Source organism: Pleurodeles waltl, chromosome 11 (assembly GCF_031143425.1).
Source record: "Pleurodeles waltl isolate 20211129_DDA chromosome 11, aPleWal1.hap1.20221129, whole genome shotgun sequence".
Classification (NCBI taxonomy): Eukaryota; Metazoa; Chordata; class Amphibia; order Caudata; family Salamandridae; genus Pleurodeles; species Pleurodeles waltl.
The window spans coordinates 107,591,000-107,613,076 of NC_090450.1; the positions used below are offsets into that span (position 1 = coordinate 107,591,000).

At 41.7% G+C, this 22,077-nt stretch overlaps 1 protein-coding gene across 1 annotated transcript in view; it reads left to right on the top strand.

Moving 5' to 3' along the window:
- Nucleotides 1-6,614, top strand: part of BCHE (butyrylcholinesterase) — a 340,160-nt gene extending 333,546 nt beyond the window's left edge. Inside the window, exon 4 of the mRNA XM_069213225.1 lies at nt 3,187-6,614. Within this exon, the coding sequence (XP_069069326.1) occupies nt 3,187-3,311 (125 nt within the window). The 3' untranslated portion in view covers nt 3,312-6,614. The remainder of the gene's footprint in view (nt 1-3,186) is intronic.
- Nucleotides 6,615-22,077: the final 15,463 nt, after the last annotated feature.

Genomic DNA, 22,077 nt, shown 5'->3' on the forward strand with positions numbered 1-22,077 from the left:
GCTATTTTTGTCATAGGGTCTCTTCATTGCATAAACTGCATATGGAAAGCACTTTCGTCAGCACCAGAAATACTAAATCATCTTTGGAAAGCAAAATGAAACATATACCTTCCCATCTGTGAATCATCAGTATTTCATCAAATATATGGTTGGCAGACATTTTAAAACACAAGGGTGCTAGAAGTTTACTTACTAGTTTGAACCCTGAGTTTACGGTAAATGTCTTGCTTCTGTTTCTATTGCTTACAATTCTCACTTGGACCGTATGACTGGACACAAATGTTTTCATGGCATATATATTTGTTCAACAAATGTTCATTTTGGCTGCATGTCAGGCCCTGTCGATGGAGCTTTTGGGAAAGCTTGAGATACTGAGCCTTGACTGTGAAGGTTACTCTTGTTTCTCTGTGATTTCATTGGGTCCATCCTACTATGGCTTTGCAAGCTTAGCCAGTTATAACCCCTTCAGCACTTGCCTTTCAGTAGTAACAATAGTAATCAGTCACATTCTACTAAGGGAGATTGTGTGCAGGTCCTCAGTCTCAGCATTCAGCAAACACTCATCAAATATGAGTATAATAACCGATTTTTGAACCCAATGCATGATTTGCCAGTACGCTAGTGCACACTAGATCTAAATCCTACACATAGGAAAATGTAAATGATGTGCTAGAGAAAGTCAACTCCTCTTCCAACACAGTTCAGGCGTTTTCATCCTCAGGTCAGCTTCTAACATGATAAGGCTCAGGTGCGGACTACCCCATATTCTTGTATTAATGCACAACCTTTTTAACTCAGTTCACTGTTGCTCGCCCATAGTGTTGTGAACTGGACTGTGCTTCTCGGGAGGCTGATTGGCTCCTCAGATACTCATGTGCTTATCCTCTTCTTAGCTATGGGTCAGAGTGTAGGTTCCAATTTATATAGTCAGAGAAAACAGGAGATGTCAGTCAATCCACTTTCTGGAACAGGCTGAGGTGATTCTCCTTTCAAGTGTCCTTTCCAAGCTGCACTCCAAGCACAGCTTTTGAGTAAAATGAAGCTATTCACAGTGTTTGCAGCACACAGCACTCACAACAGGGGCACAAAGAGTTGTGAGATTTCTGAACCTGGCCATTATCAGAAACACCGAAGAGTGATCAAAAGAAAAGCAAAAGGATGGCCCCATTTGAAGAATCTTTTCAGTTTGAGCAACAGAGACTTCAATCTCACCTTTCACCTCTTCCATGAACTAAATGAAAGTGCTTCAGGAAGACTGGTCAGCATCTACTCTTCACAAAAACCTGATCGTTTGTCCAAAAGGGATCTCCTCTTTCCCTACCTCATTGCTTATCCTTCCTTCCTCCATCTTCCGAAATGTCAGCAATACATTACCATTCACTGGGAAAACAACCTAACCTCCAATCTGTGCTAAAGGACAGGCTTTAGGTATCCAAAATGGATCCCACAGACTTTCATTACTTGGGTTCCCTCATACACACTATGCATCTTCCACTCAGGCCACGTACACAAAGACGCAGCAGTTGGTGCTAAGATCTGGGCAAGTGCATAAAAGCGGAACTTCACAAAAGTGACAAGTATAACTTCTCACCGCAGACACAGTTAAAAATGGACAGGTCACAACTATGGATTCACAAACCACAATATTCTACCACCATCTCGTTATGTACAAAAGTGAAGACAGGACAGAAGTCCATCATTTACACACTTTGTGACCCCCTCCTGGTAACGTAACAGGTCCAGAATCTCCCTCATGACTAGAGACAGGCATGGGCCTCTATAGACACAATAGATTAGTGTGAGACTAAAATAATTTTTAAAAAATGGATACCAGATACTCACAGTAAGGCAGTGAGGGCAGAGGAACATGGCTACGTAATTGAGGGGAAGTGCCCATCCCAAAGCCATTTTGCACACAGAAGTTGCCACCAATCCAGATTGAAGGTCTGTGCGAAATCAAGGAAGGACAAAAATAAGGACAAATGTGTGATGTTTCTTGTATCAGAATCGATGGGCGATCAGAGTCCCGTTGTCTAGCTTGAGGTTAAGTAGATGCATGAAATGAGTTGCAAGGTTAGAAGAGCACACCCAACCCCGGCTGTGTGAAATATATGAATATGAATGAATAAATATATGTGATAGCAGTGAAAGTAATTGTGGCCTAATAATATTTAGAGCAAATGTACTAATAAATGCACATTCATACATGTATTACTACAATGCAAATTCCTTGATATTAGTTTTGTTTTTACTGCAACACAATAAAAATGCCTCGAGGAAAAGGTTGTTTGCAGCCTCACACATTGCATGTTACAATGATTGTACAGAGAAAAACAACTCGCTAATGTCCAAAGCCTCATCAGTGTGATTTTACCTGTTTGCACAAATTAACCTCTTGTATCCTGCTTTTATCAAATACATTTTTAGAAACCTATTACCCATGGAAAAATTAGGAAGTTGGGGGGCATCATCATGTGTAATGTCCCTTCCCCACACTCATCAATAGTGATAATAAATAGCATATTACACTCTGTCCCTCCGCATATATACTCTATATAAGTATGGCTATATTATTATTCTATACAGATATACATTAATGATAGAGTTTGTAAGCATCTTTTGAATATATTATGTGTGACCATCCAATGAAAAATACCACAGGAATTGTGACTTGAATGGCTGTAAGACAGCAATGCACGACGTGCACACGGCTCCTCTGACACTTGGAATAAAACACGTCTTAATAGGAAACATTTAATCTATTACCAACATATTTGTCAGTATTCGTTTTCTGATTTAGTGTCAGCCTCTTACAGAGAATAGAATACTCCTTATTGTTCGGAGTGCTCGGAGCTTTTAAGCATGACCCTGAAGTCCTGAGGCAGACACTTACCAGTTAAATCAAAGTTATGGGCTCAATTCCGAGACAAACAGCAGCCAGCTATGCAGAACCGAAATCATTAGAATCAATCAATGCAAGTGGCCAATGCAGGACATGAGCATTCACATAAAGCTATAGAAACTGAACACTTCACCTTTGTGATTTGCCCTGCGTTGTCCAAGTCACATGTACTCTTAAAGTAAAATGTCTAGCAAAGTAAATATAAAGTGCATAGCGCATATGTACAAATTGGAAATTCAAAACAAACAGTAATATAAATTCGTTTCACGTGTTTTCTTTTCCAGGAAACCTCGATGAAGCACAGCAACAGTGGAAAGTAGAATTCCACCGCTGGAACAATTACATGATGGACTGGAAAAATCAATTTTATGATTACAGCAGCAAGAAGGAAAATTGTGCAGGTCACTAATTAATAGCTCTAACCTTTCCTGAATGTCCGCATTATTGTTGATTGGGGCAAAGTAAAGGTAGTTATCTGGCATGTCTAATCAAGGACCACACAATGTGCATCAAAAAGGCTATCAAAGACATTGCATTGATTCTGTATCTCCATGGACCTGTGACGTTTAGAGGATACCTGCACGCAGATGTCAACACCCTTCATCTTTGAGGCCTCGAGACTGTAACTGTGGATATTAAAATTGAACCTTGCATACTCTTTTGTACACTGAAATGGAAATATGTATTGGATATCCCTAGACTTAAGACTCACTAAAATTAAACTGCAACACTCAAAGTACTATTTTATATGTCATATTTAGAAAAGCACTTGTGTTTAAGATTACAGTGTTATTTCAAAATAATCTAATAAACTATTTAGGTCACGTGAGGTGTTGGTTCGCTGAACAAAAAGAAGGCATTCAGAGATTACGTTAATTTTTATTTCAAATAAATAAACTCTCTGAAGTTAGAAGAAAATTATTTAATTTTGGATACAGACCACAATTCGCTTTAAATCATAACGAATTATTTGTAGCATGACATATGATAGCACACATCTTTTTAAAGACAAATAACGAACGTTGAAAACCTGTTTTTAAATTTTGAAAAGCCGTCCCAAATCAAGAAACGAAACAAGCATTGGCAAAGGCAATTGGTCTAGCTTTATCATACTAACAAACATAAACACAGGCATTCACAATAGCTGTTTGCATGCATTCAGACACAAACGATGTTCAACATATTAAAGCTAGCCCAGCTGGCTTTACCAATGCTGGGATATGAAGTTGTATACAAGGAGTGCTTTCTGTGTAGAATGCATATAGGAGACAAAAATGAATGTGTTAAACAGTGTGATAATTGAGTGTACTTTCAGATGTAAAGTGGTCCCTTGTGCATTCCAACGTGACCCTTGCTAGAAGGTGGAATTATTCACCAAACATCTAATAGCATGAGGTGAGAGAGAAATACTTTTCTGGGCCGGCACAAAGCCCCACTGCATGTATATTTTAAAGATTTGGTAACCATGGGTAAGTTGATAGCTGTGCTGTCAAAGTAGACCTGAAAAAATGCTTTCCGGTATTTTTTTTGTTTTTATTATTTTGGTTGAGGAATATTATTTTTAACGTTACCGTATTTTATCACACTTCTACCTCACATCAATCTCTGTTACAGCATATTCTGATATTATAAATTTGTCTTCATTAGCTATGGCGTGTACGTTTATGCTTCTTTGTACTCTGAGATTGTATTAGGTCTGATTAAAATAATATACACCTTCGGGTTACTTAAATTCCCAGACCAGGAATCTTCGATGTGTGTGTAAACTGAAAAAAAACAAATGTTTACCAAGAAAAAGCCTTTTAAAAATTAACACCTAAATTGAGCCCTTCAACCCTAGATCAATGATTACTTGTTTTATGCAGATCTTCTAATCTGTTAAAGAGTAAACGTTGTTAAAGAAAGAACAAGACATGTACATTAAATCTTCCCATTTATGCTGATGCCTGAAAATAGATTATTTCATGTGTTCAACTGGTAACTATAGATTAGGTCTGTCCTTTATGTAGAAACACAAATATGTAATTTCCAGTCTTTCAACTGGGTAACTTAGTATTTATAGTCGGAGGAAGGCTATTGGGCTACAGGTCATGTTTTTAGGGTAACTCAAAGCAGAAATGCATGAATGAGAAGAGGTTGTTCTTAACTCCTAGTTATTAGCCCGACAATTCCTCTAGCTTAGAAATATTAGAGGGAAGATTTATGGAAAATAGCACTGCACCAAGTGCAGTGACACTTTCCCTGCGCCCCTTAGCAACCTCCTACTGCCACCATGTGTGCGCCGTATTCAAATTGTTGGCGCTACTCCTGCAGAGTACATACAGCCCCATTCTAAGGAATAGAAGGCCCCTTTTAACGCATGCTCTTCAGCAGGCATTAAAAGTGCCATAAAAAATGGCTTCAGGAAATCACATAGATTTCCTTACACCCTTTTCTGGCTCCCCTAATGGGGGCTTGGTGCAGACATAATGTAGCACAAAGGGTTACAGGGTGGCGCAATGCATGCATTGCACCACCCTGTAAATACGGCGCAGGGACTATGGCCTTGTTGGACCACATTAACATCAGAATAAATTACGTTAATGTGGCGCAAGGTGTGGCTAGGGGCCTATAAATACGCCGCCAAGTGCCTAACTTTAAACTTAGAGTTGTAGGAGACAACTGTCATTTACCAAGAAGTGTACTGGTCTGATTACTTTTCTCTTGTGGTGCATTGCATTGATTCTCAGCATATTTCACTTCACTACGATTTCATTAATAAAACTCGCCAGGACTACTTGGTGGAATTGATTTGTAGAAGAAAATGAACTGATTCCTGAAAAGACGAAGTAGTTGTTTAATCATATAAATCTTTAAATATAAAAATAATTCATAAAAATAAAACTGCACCCTAAAGAAACAAAGCAAACATATATTTATAGATACCAACGTTGGAACTTTTGAAACTTCATATTTCAATCAGTAAATATGTGTCAATTATTGTTAAAAAACATATACATTGTCAATTGCATCGCACCAGTAATATATAAGCACACATATATGTAAAATTGTTATCTAAGTGCAGTTTTAAGAAGATATTTCTTTATGCCCCATCAAAATCATTAAACCTAGGCCTGTGTGCGCCACTGTACCCTTGAGGTATCAGTGAAAAAAGCTAATGCGAAAAGCTCATACCTTTCCAGTCTTTTCTTTAGATGAAGGTGGTTGTAGTGATGTGCCCTCTCTTATAAAGTCAGGACCACACAAATCCGGTATTGGATGAGAAATGTTCACATATGCCTAATAACCTTCAAAATGATCTGCTTTGAACATTAACAGGTACATAGGGCAGAGAAGTGTAACGTTTATGGATAATGAGAAGAGTTATTTCGTAATTCAGCAACCATTGGTGTGGCTTGGCCTTGGATAACCAATTAATTTCACTTTGGAATTTTAAACCATACAACTCATATATTTCAGCCGAGAAATCAAATATTATCTGTCACACATTCAACTAGCCTGGTCTTAGGCGATGTGTGCTGTGTTGGTGTCCCCATGAAAACTGAATGCAAGGCATACCTCCCAAACAAAAGCCCATTCGGATACCAGAAGGACGCTAATTTAGTGAAACGTTTTCTACTCATGCAACTCCAACAGGAAAAATGTATGTTTAACAGCGTGATTGTGAAATTTTGTCTCAGCTAGCCAAAATAAATAAAACTTTATCCTGGAAGATGTGATTGTGTTATTAAATATTTAGCAGACTTTTCAGCTATGGGGACAAAATACATGCATTCATACAGCATTCAACAAGTTATAAAAGAACTGTTAACAAATTTCACAGAAAGATGACATGTTTAAACATTCAGTTGCACGCATCAACACTTTAACTGTATCTATAAAGAGGGAAACCATTTATGAAACTCTTTTTATCATAAGATTTATGGGCTTATTTTCAGAGTTAATTGTCAATTATTCTGTTCTATTTCTTTTAAAGTCTCTTTCATAACACATCACCAAACTGCACCCCTAAATTGCTGCGTAAATGTCTTAGTAATTAAATAAAAAAGAAGACCTATGTCAAAAATGTAAAGCATGAACACATCCAAATTACAATATGTGTGTATATATTCGAATAGCTTCTTTCATATCGTTTTCACAGTGAATAGTAACCATGATAGTGATATACAAATTATCAAAATGCTGTGGTATTTTATGACAATGTAGATCCCTTCACTGTTTGAATATATAACATATGTAATCTAAATTAAAAATATATATTATTCGTTTTTTAAAATTATTTAGGTGCGTTTGTTGCAGTATAATATTTTGCTATTATAGTAAATCTAATATTTCAATTTTCTCAGTTGAGGATATTTTTCTCAATCACCTCATGGGATTTGGTATTATATAATGAGGAAAATCAGAAGAAACCATAGCTTAATAGCCTAACTGTCCATTTTGGAACTAGGAGAAATGTGTTCTAATAGTTTCTTTCCCACTTAGCTACATTTTGTCTAAAACTGCATTAATGCAATTATCTCCCTGTACCATCTTTACTTAATCTCAAGAAAAAAGGCAATCATTTAAAATCAAGTGTGGGGAAACTGCGCTGATTGCAGAACCCCTCACACCTTTCCCCCCATTTTTAGCTAAGACTGGTGTTTTCTAACTCTGTCTGTGCCCTGGGCACTGCTAACCAGTCCCAGGGCCATTGCTCTGTTTAAAATGGCACATGCAAAATAGGCATTAATATAATTGTATCAAGAAATAAGGGGATTCGGAGGATTATGAGGTCCAGTGTATGTCCTCCAATAACGGTTACTAATAATGTGATACACTGTTCCTAAAGAGCATGAAAAAGACAGGGAAAGTCAAAGGGGATCCCATTAAGTAGGAGCAAGAGTCCTCACACACCCAGTTGGGTGTCATGCTTCATCATTGGACCAGCTCCTCGCCAGACTGGCGCTGCAATGTCTGGCGGGCACCACCCTTACGGGGAGCTCTTTGCCGGAGATCTTTTTGATGATGCCACCCTTTCCCACAGGTAAGTGAGGGGGAGAGGGAGAAAAGAGAGAGCAAAAATAAGATGGAAGGATAAAATTGACTCAAGAACCCTTACTCAGAGCTATCTTTTATTAATATGGGGTCTTGGACAAGATTAAAACGATAAACAGGAGGGTAGAGTCGAAGTAAAGCTCGACTACTCTCAAACTGTATTGCACATAACAGGGGGGTCGAGGTATTACCAGACCCACCTCAACAATGGGTCGACATGTTTCGCGTCTATGGGGTCCCACAGGATCCAGCGACGCTTCTTCAGGACCTAGTAACAAAACAACGTGCTTCTTTGCAAATAAACTATAGTGGCTCTTGCCTTTATCAACTAACAGTCAAAAGGAAAGGAGTATTATTATCACCAGTCACTTACATGAGTCCTTTATGACCCAGTCTGTCATTCCTACTCGTCGCCCTATAAAAGTGTAGAGATTTATATAAAAAAAAAATATATATATATAACATTGACTGATACCCAAATCAACATATCAAGAGTTGCACTTGAATGTGTGGACATTCAATATGTGTGGCACACGGTGATTGTGATAAACATTCATACACCTGTGTCAGTGTAACGAACAAAATGTGCTTACCCTCCTACACTGAGACAGGGCTTCATGGGATAACGCGGACCATAAACCTGGTCCACACGGCTCTAATAAGCAGGTAGCAAAACAAAAAATCACAGAACAGAGTTAGAAGTCATTGGAAATGCAGTCCCACCCTGGAGATGGTGTACATAATTATTGTACTGTCAAATATACATCACCAGGCAAGTAGGGAGAAAAACTCCACACTTATAAGTATTCATTCATCAATCTAAAAAGAGAGTATCATATGGAACAAATGGAAACAAATGAAAACAAACTGAAAGCGATTGCCATCAAAAACATCTATGGTACAGAACTTCATGGTAATCAGATTTAAAAGTCAGCTCCTTAATAGAGAACCACGTGTGGAGGAGACAAACATGGTTAAGTAATGAGCAAAAAGTCTCTTTGTTCACAAAGGATGACCAGTATTGTCTCGTTATTCGTATTATGCCTTAATTAGAAATCACTAGTCAGGACGTGAGAGACAGCCTAGCCGGTGAAACGCTACTAGCGAGTCTTGCAAACCCTCGATTACTCGACACAAGCGACATTACCAAAACACTTACTTGGGTGGAACCGGTAGACGGCACTCCCACCTACCCCTTGGTCGCGCTCCCGAAATGACAGGGGAAGCGCGGTAGCAAGGGGATTAAAAAGAGTAGGACCCGGAAATCGGGTTCTTTGCGCGTTGCTATGCCACGTTAGTGTGTCTCGGCACAAACGTTCGTCGTGCGAAGCACGCGAGCGTAAAAGCTCTGTTAGTGGCGTCAGAGGGAAATATGGCGGCCATGTTGGAGGTACTATTTTACTACTCGAGTCTCTACAGTAAAGCTCTGTTAGTAGCATCAGAAGGGAAATATGGCGGCCATGTTGGAGGTACTATTTTACTAATCGAGTCTATACAGTAAAGCTCTGTTAGTGATGTCAGTAGGGAAATATAGCGGCCATGTTGGAAGTACTATTTTGCTACTCGAGTCTATACAGAAATAAGTGGCGCCCATGATAGAGGTTCCATGTTGTCACTCGAGTCAAAAAAGGGAATGGTGTGCCCTATGGAAAATATGTAAAGGTCTGATTTTTAATGCAGTGGAACTGGCAGATAAATACTATATGATGGAAAGCATAAGTTGCAGTCAGTCTACTCATTTCATTGTAAAGTACAAAAAGAGTCATATCAAAAGGGCATGCTGGATACAGGACAAAAATTGATAAATATCCAAGGTATTTTGTAGAGGGTGAGGAAAGTATTTCCATGGATGGTAAATAACCACGCGTATACAACTGTAGTCGTATGGTAAACCAGCTATCTTATCAATTTCTCAGTATTGTTTGGTCACGGAGAGATGTTAATCCATGGGATATCGTCATTAAGCCCACTACGGTGGGTCCCGAGCTTAAAAACCCATTGTTGTTCTAGTTCAAAGAGAGACACAGCGTCTTTCTGTGGGCATGTTTGTAGTATAATCCACCACATATCATCCGGGCTATGTTGTGCTTCGATGTAGTGGATGCTTAGTTTAGTTGAAGTATGTCCACACCGAATATTGCTGCGGTGTTCATTAATTCTTAGTTTGACTACCCTTGTGGTCATCCCTACATATTGTAGGCCACATGGGCATGTTATCAAGTACACACAGTTTCGGGTATTACAATTAGTGTGTCTAAGTAATTGCCAGTGCCCAATTGGAACAAGTTCCAATGAGTCTGTTCGTTTGGTTAGAGGGCACACATTGCAATTCCCACAAGGGAAATGGCCAGTCACTGGCGGTAGCTCCCAAAGGGTGCCATGTCTGCTGGATGCCTCGCGAGGTCTAGGTCTAGTATGTATCAGTATGTCTCTCAAGTTAGTGGTCCTTCTAAAGGCAAATAGTGGTTTAGGGATACTCTCACCCCCACTCAGGAGGATCTCTTGTTGATAATTTTCTTGACTGTGTTAGACAGTGGTGTGAAAGTCGTAACACAGGTAAGTTTATTCTCTCCACGTCTAGGTACTGTTTGTGGTAATAGCTCCCTATCACTATATTTGGCACGTTTGTAGGCCGTGTTAACCACCCTTACAGGGTAATGCCGGTCATGTAGTTTGTGTTTCAGTTCTGTGGCTTGTGTGTCAAATGAACGAATATTACTGCAATTACGGCGTAACCGTAAGAATTGACCAAATGGAAGGTTATCTCTTAGTGCTTTCAGATGGTAACTATCGTAAAGTAGTAGACTGTTTCGGTCTGTAATTTTGTGATGTGTGGATGTGGTTAGTATGCCCCTGTCAATGTTGATGACCAAATCGAGGAAAGTAATCTTGGTGGAAGAGACCTAGGAGGTGAAATTCAAATAGGGATCGAGGTTATTAACCCATGTCGTGAAATCCGTTACTTCCTCAATGGGGCCTTGCCAGATGACCAGAATGTCGTCAATATATCGACGCCACAATTTAATATGGTGAAAATAAGGATTGGTGGTAGGTAGTATGAATCGTTTCTCGAAATCATACATGTAAAGACATGCTAGGCTCGGAGCAAAAGTGCTGCCCATTGATGTACCTCGAGTCTGGTGGAACAATGAGTCTTCAAACTTGAAGAAGTTTTCTTTCATCGCTAGGCTGGCGCAATGCATAATGAAATGAACCGGACTGGTCAACGTCAAAGTGGTCGTTAGAAGAGCTGATTCTACTACTGACAAAGTAGCCTGTTGAGGGATGTTGGTATATAATGCTTCAACATCCATGGTAATCAATGCACGGACATCACCTTTAGAGTTGATGGATTCAATGAGGTTGAGGACATCTTTGGTGTCCCGTAAATATGTGGAAGATTGTTGTACAAGAGGTTGCAAAAAATGGTCACAAAATGTAGACAATGGCTCGAGGATAGACCCTATTCCTGACACAATAGGGCGGCCCGGGGGTGGAGTTATCCCTTTATGAATTTTAGGCAGACAGTAAAAGTATGGAATCCTGGGATTAGCAGTGTCTAGGAAATCAGCCTCTTTTTGTGAAATCCAAGAGTTACCGATGGCCTCATTGATCATTCCTCTGATCTCTGTCTGTAATCTAACGGTTGGATCGTGATCGATTGGTGTGTAATAAGTGGGGTCACTCAAGAGGCGAAGACATTCTTGTCTATAGTCTGATGAATTCAACACAACTATGGCACTGCCTTTATCTGCTGGCTTGATGGTGATACTGCTATCAGCTGCCAATCTTTTTAGAGCGTCACTCTCTACTTTGGGTATGTTGACAAAACCATATTTAGGTCGTAGCTTATTGAGATCAGAATTGACCGCTTTCTCGAATGCCAAGATCTCACAGGGAGTGACAGCTGCGGAGGGCATAAATTTTGACGGTTTTTTAAGGCCGGAGTCCGTGGGTGCTGAATCAAGTACTCTGTCACTAAAAAGGTCTGCAGTCGAATCTTCCTAAAGAACTGTGTCAGTTCACTTTGTAGGCGAAAAAAGTCTTCTCTGGGGGTGGGGACAAATCCCAACCCCTTATTGAGAACACTCGATTCTTCAGAGGAAAGAGATCTTACAGAAAGGTTGATGACTAAGTCCTGGGTAGTTGGTTTTTGCCCTGACTCCGTGTGACCATTTGGGGTTCTTCCTGCGCCCAATGGATCCTTCTGCCTCTTCCTCGTCTTCTGCCTCTGCCCCTGCCCCTGCCGTGGCCTAAAAAAGGCACATATGGAAGCATGGGACGGGGTTGGTAAAAAGGGAAAGGTTGCTGCCATCCCATTGATTGGTTGGGGTGGAATTGTGGGTAGTTAAGATATGGTTGTGGTCTCTCATCATCAGTACTCCACCCATCGGAAGAGGAACTGTGACTATATTTGCGAGGTTTTCTAGATGACGTGGAAGATTCATCAGATGAAACAGATTGTACATCAACTGAATAGTCTTCCTTAATATAAGGGTAGACTTTTTCACGACTAAATCTGTTAATGTCTTTTTGTAATTTCGTGATTTTTTGTTGGGTCAAAAATTCTTTTGACTCGTTGAGATCAGAATTGATCTCAGCTAAACGGTTCTTAAATGCTGTGATGGAAACTGTGGTTTTTAATGTGTTTTCCATAAAAGTAATTTGTACGGCCATGGTTTCTGCTATCCGTTTGGAGGTGTTGATGATCAATACCAACCAATCACGGGTGCATTTCCAGGCTATTTGAGCCCAGTCCTTCCTAAAGGTTAAGTCTTGTAGGAAGATCCTCGGCATATTTGACACAAGTGATCCATTCGGGGCTATATTGGCTCTTAAATATTCCGTCATAATTGTCCCATGAAGGACTGTTTTTATCAAATCTCGTTTTAGTGTAGATAGTTTGTCCCATTCCGCTTTAGTGGGTCCCGAAGGACCAGCACCATCATTGGTCAGAATGGATGGAGTCTGTAGAATCGCGGAGACAATGTCATCGTCGAAACTTAGGCCCTGGAAATTATCCATATCGGGGAAGTCTAGCAATAGACTAATAAATAATCCCTCAGCAAAGCTGCTGTGCTAACTATATCAAGAAATAAGGGGATTCGGAGGATTATGAGGTCCAGTGTATGTCCTCCAATAACGGTTACTAATAATATGATACACTGTTCCTAAAGAGCATGAAAAAGACAGGGAAAGTCAAAGGGGATCCCATTAAGTAGGAGCAAGAGTCCTCACACACCCAGTTGGGTGTCATGCTTCATCATTGGACCAGCTCCTCGCCAGACTGGCGCTGCAATGTCTGGCGGGCACCACCCTTACAAGGGGCTCTTTGCCGGAGATCTTTTTGATGATGCCACCCTTTCCCACAGGTAAGTGAGGGGGAGAGGGAGAAAAGAGAAAGCAAAAATAAGATGGAAGGATAAAATTGACTCAAGAACCCTTACTCAGAGCTATTTTTTATTAATATGGGGTCTTGGACAAGATTAAAACGATAAACAGGAGGGTAGACTCGAAGTAATGCTCGACTACTCTCAAACTGTATTGCACATAACAGGGGGGTCGAGGTATTACCAGACCCACCTCAACGATGGGTCGACATGTTTCGCGTCTATGGGGTCCCACAGGATCCAGCGACGCTTCTTCAGGACCTAGTAACAAAACAACATGCTTCTCTGCAAATAAACTATAGTGGCTCTTGCCTTTATCAACTAACAGTCAAAAGGAAAGGAGTATTATTATCACCAGTCACTTACATGAGTCCTTTATGACCCAGTCTGCCATTCCTACTCGTCGCCCTATAAAAGTGTAGAGATTTATATAAAAAAAAAAATATATATATATATAACATTGACTGATACCCAAATCAACATATCAAGAGTTGCACTTGAATGTGTGGACATTCAATATGTGTGGCACACGGTGATTGTGATAAACATTCATACACCCGTGTCAGTGTAACAAACAAAGGCCCTCATTCTGACCTTGGCGGGCGGCGGAGGCCGCCCACCAAAGTCCCGCCGTCAGATTACCGTTCCGCGGTCGAAAGACCGTGGCGGTAATTCTGACTTTCCCGCTGGGCTGGCGGGCGGTCGCCTTCAGACCGCCCGCCAGCCCAGCGGGAAAGAGGCTTCCACGATGAAGCCGGCTCGGAATCGAGCCGGCGGAGTGGAAGCTGTGCGACGGGTGCAGTTGCACCCGTCGCGTATTTCACTGTCTGCGCAGCAGACAGTGAAATACATGTAGGGGCCCTCTTACGGGGGCCCCTGCAATGCCCATGCCAGTGGCATGGGCACTGCAGGGGCCCCCAGGGGCCCCGCGACCCCCCCTACCGCCATCTGGATCCCAGCGGTCGGACCGCCGGGATCTGGATGGCGGTAGGGGGGGTCGGAATCCCCGCGGCGGTGCAGCAAGCTGCGCCGCGTGGAGGATTCAATGGGGCGGCGGTACACTGGCGGGAGCCCGCCAGTGGTGCCGGTCCGACCGCGGCTTTACCGCCGCGGTCGGAATCCCCATTGGAGCACCGCCGGCCTGTTGGCGGTGCTCCCGCGGTCCTCCGCCCTGGCGGTCAAAGACCGCCAGGGTCAGAATGAGGGCGAAAATGTGCTTACCCTCCTACACTGAGACAGGGCTTCATGGGATAACGCGGACCATAAACCTGGTCCACACAGCTCTAATAAGCATGTAGCAAAACAAAAAATCACAGAACAGAGTTAGAAGTCATTGGAAATGCAGTCCCACCCTGGAGATGGTGTACATAATTATTGTACCGTCAAATATACATCACCAGGCAAGTAGGGAGAAAAATGGGGAGAAAAACTCCACACTTATAAGTATTTATTCGTCAATCTAAAAAGAGAGTATCATATGGAACAAATGGAAACAAATGAAAACAAACTGAAAGCGATTGCCATCAAAAACATCTATGGTACAGAACTTCATGGTAATCAGATTTAAAAGTCAGCTCCTTAATAGAGAACCACGTGTGGAGGAGACAAACGTGGTTAAGTAATGAGCAAAAAGTCTCATTTGTTCACAAAGGATGACCAGTATTGTCTCGTTATTCGTATTATGCCTTAATTAGAAATCACTAGTCAGGACGTGAGAGACAGCCTAGCCGGTGAAACGCTACTAGCGAGTCTTGCAAACCCTCGATTACTCGACACAAGCAGCATTACCAAAACACTTACTTGGGTGGAACCGGTAGACGGCACTCCCACCTTATATACATCTCTACACTTTTATAGGGCGACGAGTAGGAATGACAGACTGGGTCATAAAGGACTCATGTCAGTGACTGGTGATAATAATACTCCTTTCCTTTTGACTGTTAGTTGATAAAGGCAAGAGCCACTATAGTTTATTTGCAGAGAAGCACGTTGTTTTGTTACTAGGTCCTGACAAAGCGTCGCTGGATCCTGTGGGACCCCATAGACACGAAACATGTCGACCCATCGTTGAGGTGGGTCTGGTAATACCTCGACCCCCCTGTTATGTGCAATACAGTTTGAGAGTAGTCGAGCATTACTTCGACTCTACCCTCCTGTTCATCGTTTTAATCTTGTCCAAGACCCCATATTAATAAAAGATAGCTCTGAGTAAGGCTTTTTGAGTCAATTTTATCCTTCCATCTTATTTTTGCTCTCTCTTTTCTCCCTCTCCCCCTCACTTACCTGTGGGAAAGGGTGGCATCATCAAAAAGATATCCGGCAAAGAGCCCCCCGTAAGGGTGGTGCCCGCCAGACATTGCAGCGCCAGTCTGGCAAGGAGCTGGTCCAATGATGAAGCATGACACCCAACTGGGTGTGTGAGGACTCTTGCTCCTACTTAATGGGATCCCCTTTGACTTTCCCTGTCTTTTTCATGCTCTTTAGGAACAGTGTATCACATTATTAGTATAATTATAATTGTCTCTTATAATCTACCTATAAGTCCCTAGTACATGGTAGGGCATGTAGGCTTAGGGATCTGGTATAGATAGTGCACCCATAGGTGCACTGCTGTGGTGTCCAGTGTAATTGTAAAGGCAGGCCTGCCTTGCTGGCTGCTTTTTAGTTAAAATGAACCCCAAATTTGACTTCGGAATTAAAAGTACTTAAAAAGTTTCAAACTACCTTATGTCTGCATTTAAGTCACCCATAAGGTCTGCCCTAGATGCTCCGAGGGGTGGGTGCAGTGTAAATATAAACACAGACTTTATAAAATATGTTTTATAAGCCCTGGTGAGGGAAAAGCAGACAAATCTATTTTTTCCTCATTGTAGTCAATGGGATCCATAGGCTAAAACTGGAAGATTTAAAAATAATAATAATAATAAAGTCTTATTTTCCATAGAGATTAGCTAAATATAGCAAGTTTGGTACCAAATTAAATGTTAATTATAAATCCAAAAACTTGCCAATGTTGAATTTAATATAACTAGCACAGGGAAAGAGTTTTAGAACTGTTTCTGAAAGTTACCAAATTCAGCCCTGTAGTGCCCTTTCCTCATTAGTCAGCCTCTGGCAGCCTGAGCCAGGCTACCTTAATGTGGTGTGAAGTGGCCGTGGTTGCAACAAAGGAAGTATCTGGTGGGCGGAGAACTGCTACAGCAGATGGCAGAGCAGGATTGGGAAAGAGTAGTCAAACTGGTCTTCAAAGGAGAGAAAGCCACTTGGAACAGAAATTGGACCTCCCCAATTTCTTGCAACCCCAGACAGATGGGGGGCCCACTGATTAGATAAGGAGGGGGCTTGAAGAGGTGTGTCAAGAAAAACTTAGCCACGCCAGTGGCTGGTCTCAGCCAGATCTAAACTCTAAGGATTAATTTTTGCCATTTTGGGGCCTGATGTAAGAGGCCCTAATGCCACTGTAGTGCCACCATAGGAGCATGTTTTTGGCGCTAAGGTGGCGCTAAAGTGGCTTTTGACACAAGACATATTTACAAAGTGGCATGCATTGCACCACTTTGTATACCCTTGCGCCAAATTATGCCTGTGCTAGGCATAATTTATTCAAGGGGGTGTTCCCCCATGGAGGGGCGAAAAAATGGCACAAGGAATTTTCTTGTGCCATTTTATTCAGCTATTTTAATGCATGCTCATAGCAGGCGCTAAAATGGGGCATGCAATCAAATACAATGGGCCCCTATGTACTCTGCAGGAGTACTGCAAAAATCTTGGTGTTTCTCCTGAAGAGTACATCAATTGCCCCCTACCCTGCGCCGTGGTGCGCCGTATTTTAAATTTGGTGCACACATGGTTGTGGTAGGGGGGCACAAAGGGGCACAAGGAAAGTGGTGCTGTACTAGGTGCAGCACCACTTTTCTTTAATCTGCCCCTTCGATTTTTAGAGAATGATGGTCCCTGGGATTGATTTTTGCCACACTTCCTAGGAAGTAGTCACCCCAGAGGGGTTGGTGGCCTGCACACTATTGGACAGGAACACCACCCTGCTTCCCACCCCTAGAAGCAAAGATAAATATTGCAGAGCAACCCCAGGAATTAGATCCCTACTGGAAGAAGACACTGGAGAAGAAGGTCTGCCCTGCTTTACCCCTGGCCTGCACCTAGTCAGTGCACTGACATGGACTGCACCAGCTGCACATTTTGGGCTTCAACAAGAAAAGGACTTTGCCTTGCTTCTGCAACACCAGAAGTGGACTCCATGTAAGCTACAGGTACAAGGGAGCTGACCAGAGTCCCCTGCATCAAGTCCTGCAAGAATACACCAGCTGACCAGCGTCCAGTAGCCAGTCAAGGATTCTGACCAGGTGCATTCTGGGAACTGTAGTCCCAACTTCCAAGGAGCAACTCAGAGCTTCTGGAACCTTCGATTAAGTTTGTGGACACTTTCAGGACCCAAAATGTACTTCTGGAAGAAGTTCCAAAGTTTGAAGAGTTTGGAGCTAATTTGGACAAAAAGCTTCATAAGTGACCAACCCATCGACGAGAGTCAAGCCAGCGATGTGGAACCGCAACCCAACCTCAATTCCAGGTCCATCCTATTGAAGCTCTGGAGCTTTTCCCCATTGAAGAGACTTCCAGGAGTTGACCAGGACCTCATGCTGAATCAAGCCACTGTAATCGCATTGCAACTTGGCCTGACAAGGAGCCTCCCCCAAAGACAAGAGAAAAAGCTTCAGAAAAATGTCTAAGTGTGAAGGTGAAACTTTGACTGAGGCCTTTCACTCAGTGTACCCAAGCAGGGCTCAATCGCGGTCAGCCTCAACTTTTGATTTTGCCCCTGTCAAGTGCGACCAGATGTCCCCAGTTGGTGCTTCTGATTTTTAGGCGGTAGAAAGCCTTTTTTTTTATTTCATTTTTAAACATTCATATCTCTGATTCTCTACACTGGATGTTTATCATTTTGGCGTCATTTGAGATATACAAATATTTCCTAGTTTTATAAACTGGTGTTATATTTTTTTTGTGTGTTGTGTTTTACTTAGTTACTGTTTTATTGATATTAAATGCTTTACCCAGCTGCCTTCTAAGTAGGGGTGGGTGGTGAACCCCTCTCCACTTGTGGAGTTTGCGAAGTTTTTCCAACTCTGCGCTCCACTCAGAGTTTGGAGTTCTGAAAAATCCACATAGTAAAGCAAAGCGGGACCTTTTCCTTGCTTGCACTCATCATCGGTGAGTTGGCGAGCGCGAGCAAGGATAATGTTACTTAAGACCTCCTCCTGTCGTGATTTCTCAATGCAAGCAGTTGCAGATGGTTGGGACCGCTCACATTGAGAAACTTTCTGTTTGCGTTCAGGTAGCTGCCATTCAATTAGAAAATCAACTCGAGTGGCAGAAAAGAAGCAGTGTCCTCTTGCGCTACATAGGGAGATGTTCGCTCGGATTTTTCTGTGTGGGACAAACACCTGGTGCTAAAAATCAGCACGAACGGTTCAACATAATGCACTCTGGCACTTGCAGAACTCCATGTCGTGCAGCAGAGTTTTTTGGGCACTTCGCGGAGCTCCACGTAGCACAACTCTGCGTACTCTACACAGGTCTACTTCTAAGTTAAGTCTAACTGCTCATGGGCCAAGTTACCAAGGGTAGAGCAAGGATTAATTTACTGAGACCTTGACTGGACCTAGTGGGGATTTGCGGCCTATTGCTAAGTGCAGATACCTACCTGTCCTTACCAATAATCCACTTTCCAACACCAAAGTACCTAGATAATTAATTTGATAGGAAAAAGGCTTCTGCAGTTGCCAAATATAGCTGCTTTCCAAGTCAAATATTATGTTTCTCTTGTGGGTCTGCTGAATTAATGGAAAATAAAATGGTAATAATGTTTATTACTATTTTGTTTTTCATCTGGGGCCTTTGTAATTAGTGGGGCAATGCTCCTCTGCCCTAACAGAGGAGCAGCTCCTGCATTCACCAGCTCCATTGCTCTGGATGAGACTCTTCCCTTGTAAACCTAAAAATAAAATGGATCTAAACTGTAAGATCCAATGCCCATTTTTTAAAATAAGCTCTGCTGTGCAGCTTAATTAAAAGGCTCTGCAAAGGTCACATATGAATACATGTTCACAAGTGGGTGGAAATATCATTAATATGTTCTTTTCTACCACTTCCTGGGACTCACACTGATACCCAGAGTCAGTTTTTTTTAAATTATTTTTTTATTGTTGGTTCATGCACTTTTAAACAAATTCTTTAGTGAGCAGATTGTATATCATCAGTACGGGGTAGGCTACTCATACACAGAAAAGGTTAAGCCTTTTCTGACATAAAATACACAATACACCACTGTTATAAACTGGTATATTTCAAATATTACATTATAACAATATGCTAAATACCCAACATGAAAGAACAAAGGATATTTGTGAGAAAAAAAGAGGCATGGAAGTAAGAAGGGGGATTGGGTAATGATGGCATACACCCGGGGAAATTCATTACAATAAACCAATTTGGGCAAATTGTGGCCAGTGATTTTGGGGTGCCAGATATCTAATTGATGGATGTAAAGGCAGAATTCAACGGAGGGCCGCTAGGTGCATGCAATGTATAAGACAGGTACTAGAAGTCCGAGGCACACCAACAGAACTGGACAGAGGCTAAGTAGCAGGAAAGGATAGGTATGTGATTGATAACACGTATTAGTCCCTGCCCACATGAGAGGATTTGGACATGGGGATTAGCATTGAAGTTTTGGCTTTATCCTGTAAATCTGAATCAGAACCTGTCTTCTGTTGGAGCCTTCCTAGTACTCATGTCCTTGGCTTCCATCACTACCTATTCTTCCATATGGTCTGCCATTGGCATGATGAGTTGAACCAAGATTTTGTCCTAGAAGTTAGATTTTGCGTCATGGTCAGATCAATATACTGCTTTGTAGAATGGCAGGAATTCCTTGAGGATTGATAAGTGAGCAATCTCATTCAGCATGGATCATTGATGCAACTAAGATAGATTTTTCCTGGCATAGTAGAAATGCCAAAGATCTGCTAGGTTTTCCCCACGCTCTTAGTGTTATTTTTAACCACAGTAAGACATACTTGTTCCACCTGGTATTTGGTCACAGTAGGGTGCACACAGTTGAATTCTTATTTAGCTTGAGTCCAGTCCTGTATCTGTTATGCAATGGGTGGCCTATTGTAGTGTTGAAGGAGGTCCTTAATGTTCCAGTCACTTTAACCATTTTGCACTTACATTCTTCTAAACACTGAATTGCTCCTCATAAGGCCCCAGATACAAACATTCTAGCCGCCGGCATTGACTGATCTGAAATAATCAAGCAGACATTGTCAAGGAGAAAGTGTACAATACAGGTTTGTAGTTATATCTTCTGCTCAGATCATCTATTCCACAAAGGTGTTCATTCTTCACTGTCACACTGAGAGTACTAAAAGCCTGAAATCCACTCTGAGCAGCTGGTGTGTCATAATTTGAGACACCATCCGCTAATATATTGTTGGGGACAATGTTCATCACAGAAGCAGAAGTAATAAAAAAGTAAGTTCATGGAATTGGGTCATATGCGCATGACACAAAAGTATAGTCCCTATTATAGGATGTGAAAATCTCTAGTAGTTTACAAGATCATCGTCGCCCAAAGGCCCCACTGTAAGCAGCTGTCTATGCTGTTACTGATGTTGGGGCATACTGACCTTTCCAACACAGGGTCTATTGTCAAGTTTGAGTCACCAGTACAGTCTTGTTGAAGGTTTTGTCTAGGCAGAATGCTGAGGACACCTAACATTTTGGAAAATAAGACTCATTTGTTTATATTGGGGTTAAAGAGCAATCACGACATACTTTGCTTTATATTGACAGCTTTGCAAAGATGTAGTGGCTTCTACTGACAGTGCCTTTCTGAATGAGATAACCACCACTCTTCTTTGTAAATGTTGGAGACTACCATACCGGTCCCGGAATGAGGTTAAATTTAGCTTTACACCCTAAATAGGGGAGAGAATCATTTTTAAAGGAAGGTGATATCTGATCTGTCAGTGGATATAGAGAGCAGAGTTATTTTCCCTTTAATGTAGTGGGTCAATCCATTAACACACAAAAAGATAGTAGGATAAGTGACTTCAATGTAAGCATGGAAACAGAGGGGTTAGTTTTCGCATCCTATAGGGGTGGTTACATTTAGCAAATGCCATATCTCTCAGAAGTGTGGCTAGAGTCAATATCTAGAGTCAATAAAGACTGGTTGTCCAATGCTGTGACAAAAGGTGTGCTAACAACAGGTATGTGACAACATAAATCGCTGGGACCGCCCAAGTCATTGGGCTACTTTCTAGTGGTTCCCTAGTGCAGATGGGGCTAATATGCACAAAATAAAGGAGGAGCAAATATAGAAAGAAGTAGGTATAAAACGTTAGAGTGTCAATGAGATATGCAAAAGACTACTATCGATAAAAGCACGGACACCAGGTGATCTAGTGTTTTTTAACATCTACAGCCAGTGAACCTTACCAAATACAGATCATACACCCTACATTCAACCTTTATGCAGCTAGACTAATGACTCACAACCCTTGTTTCCCACTCTTATTGCCTAACAAGAAAATGAGCAACCTAAATTCAAGTCCAACCCTGTCATGACGACTGATGGGTAGCTATCGTCTGACATCACAGACCGTTAGGTTGATGAAGGAAATATTGAGTCATTAACTTGCAGCACTGGGCTTGGATTCTGTCAGC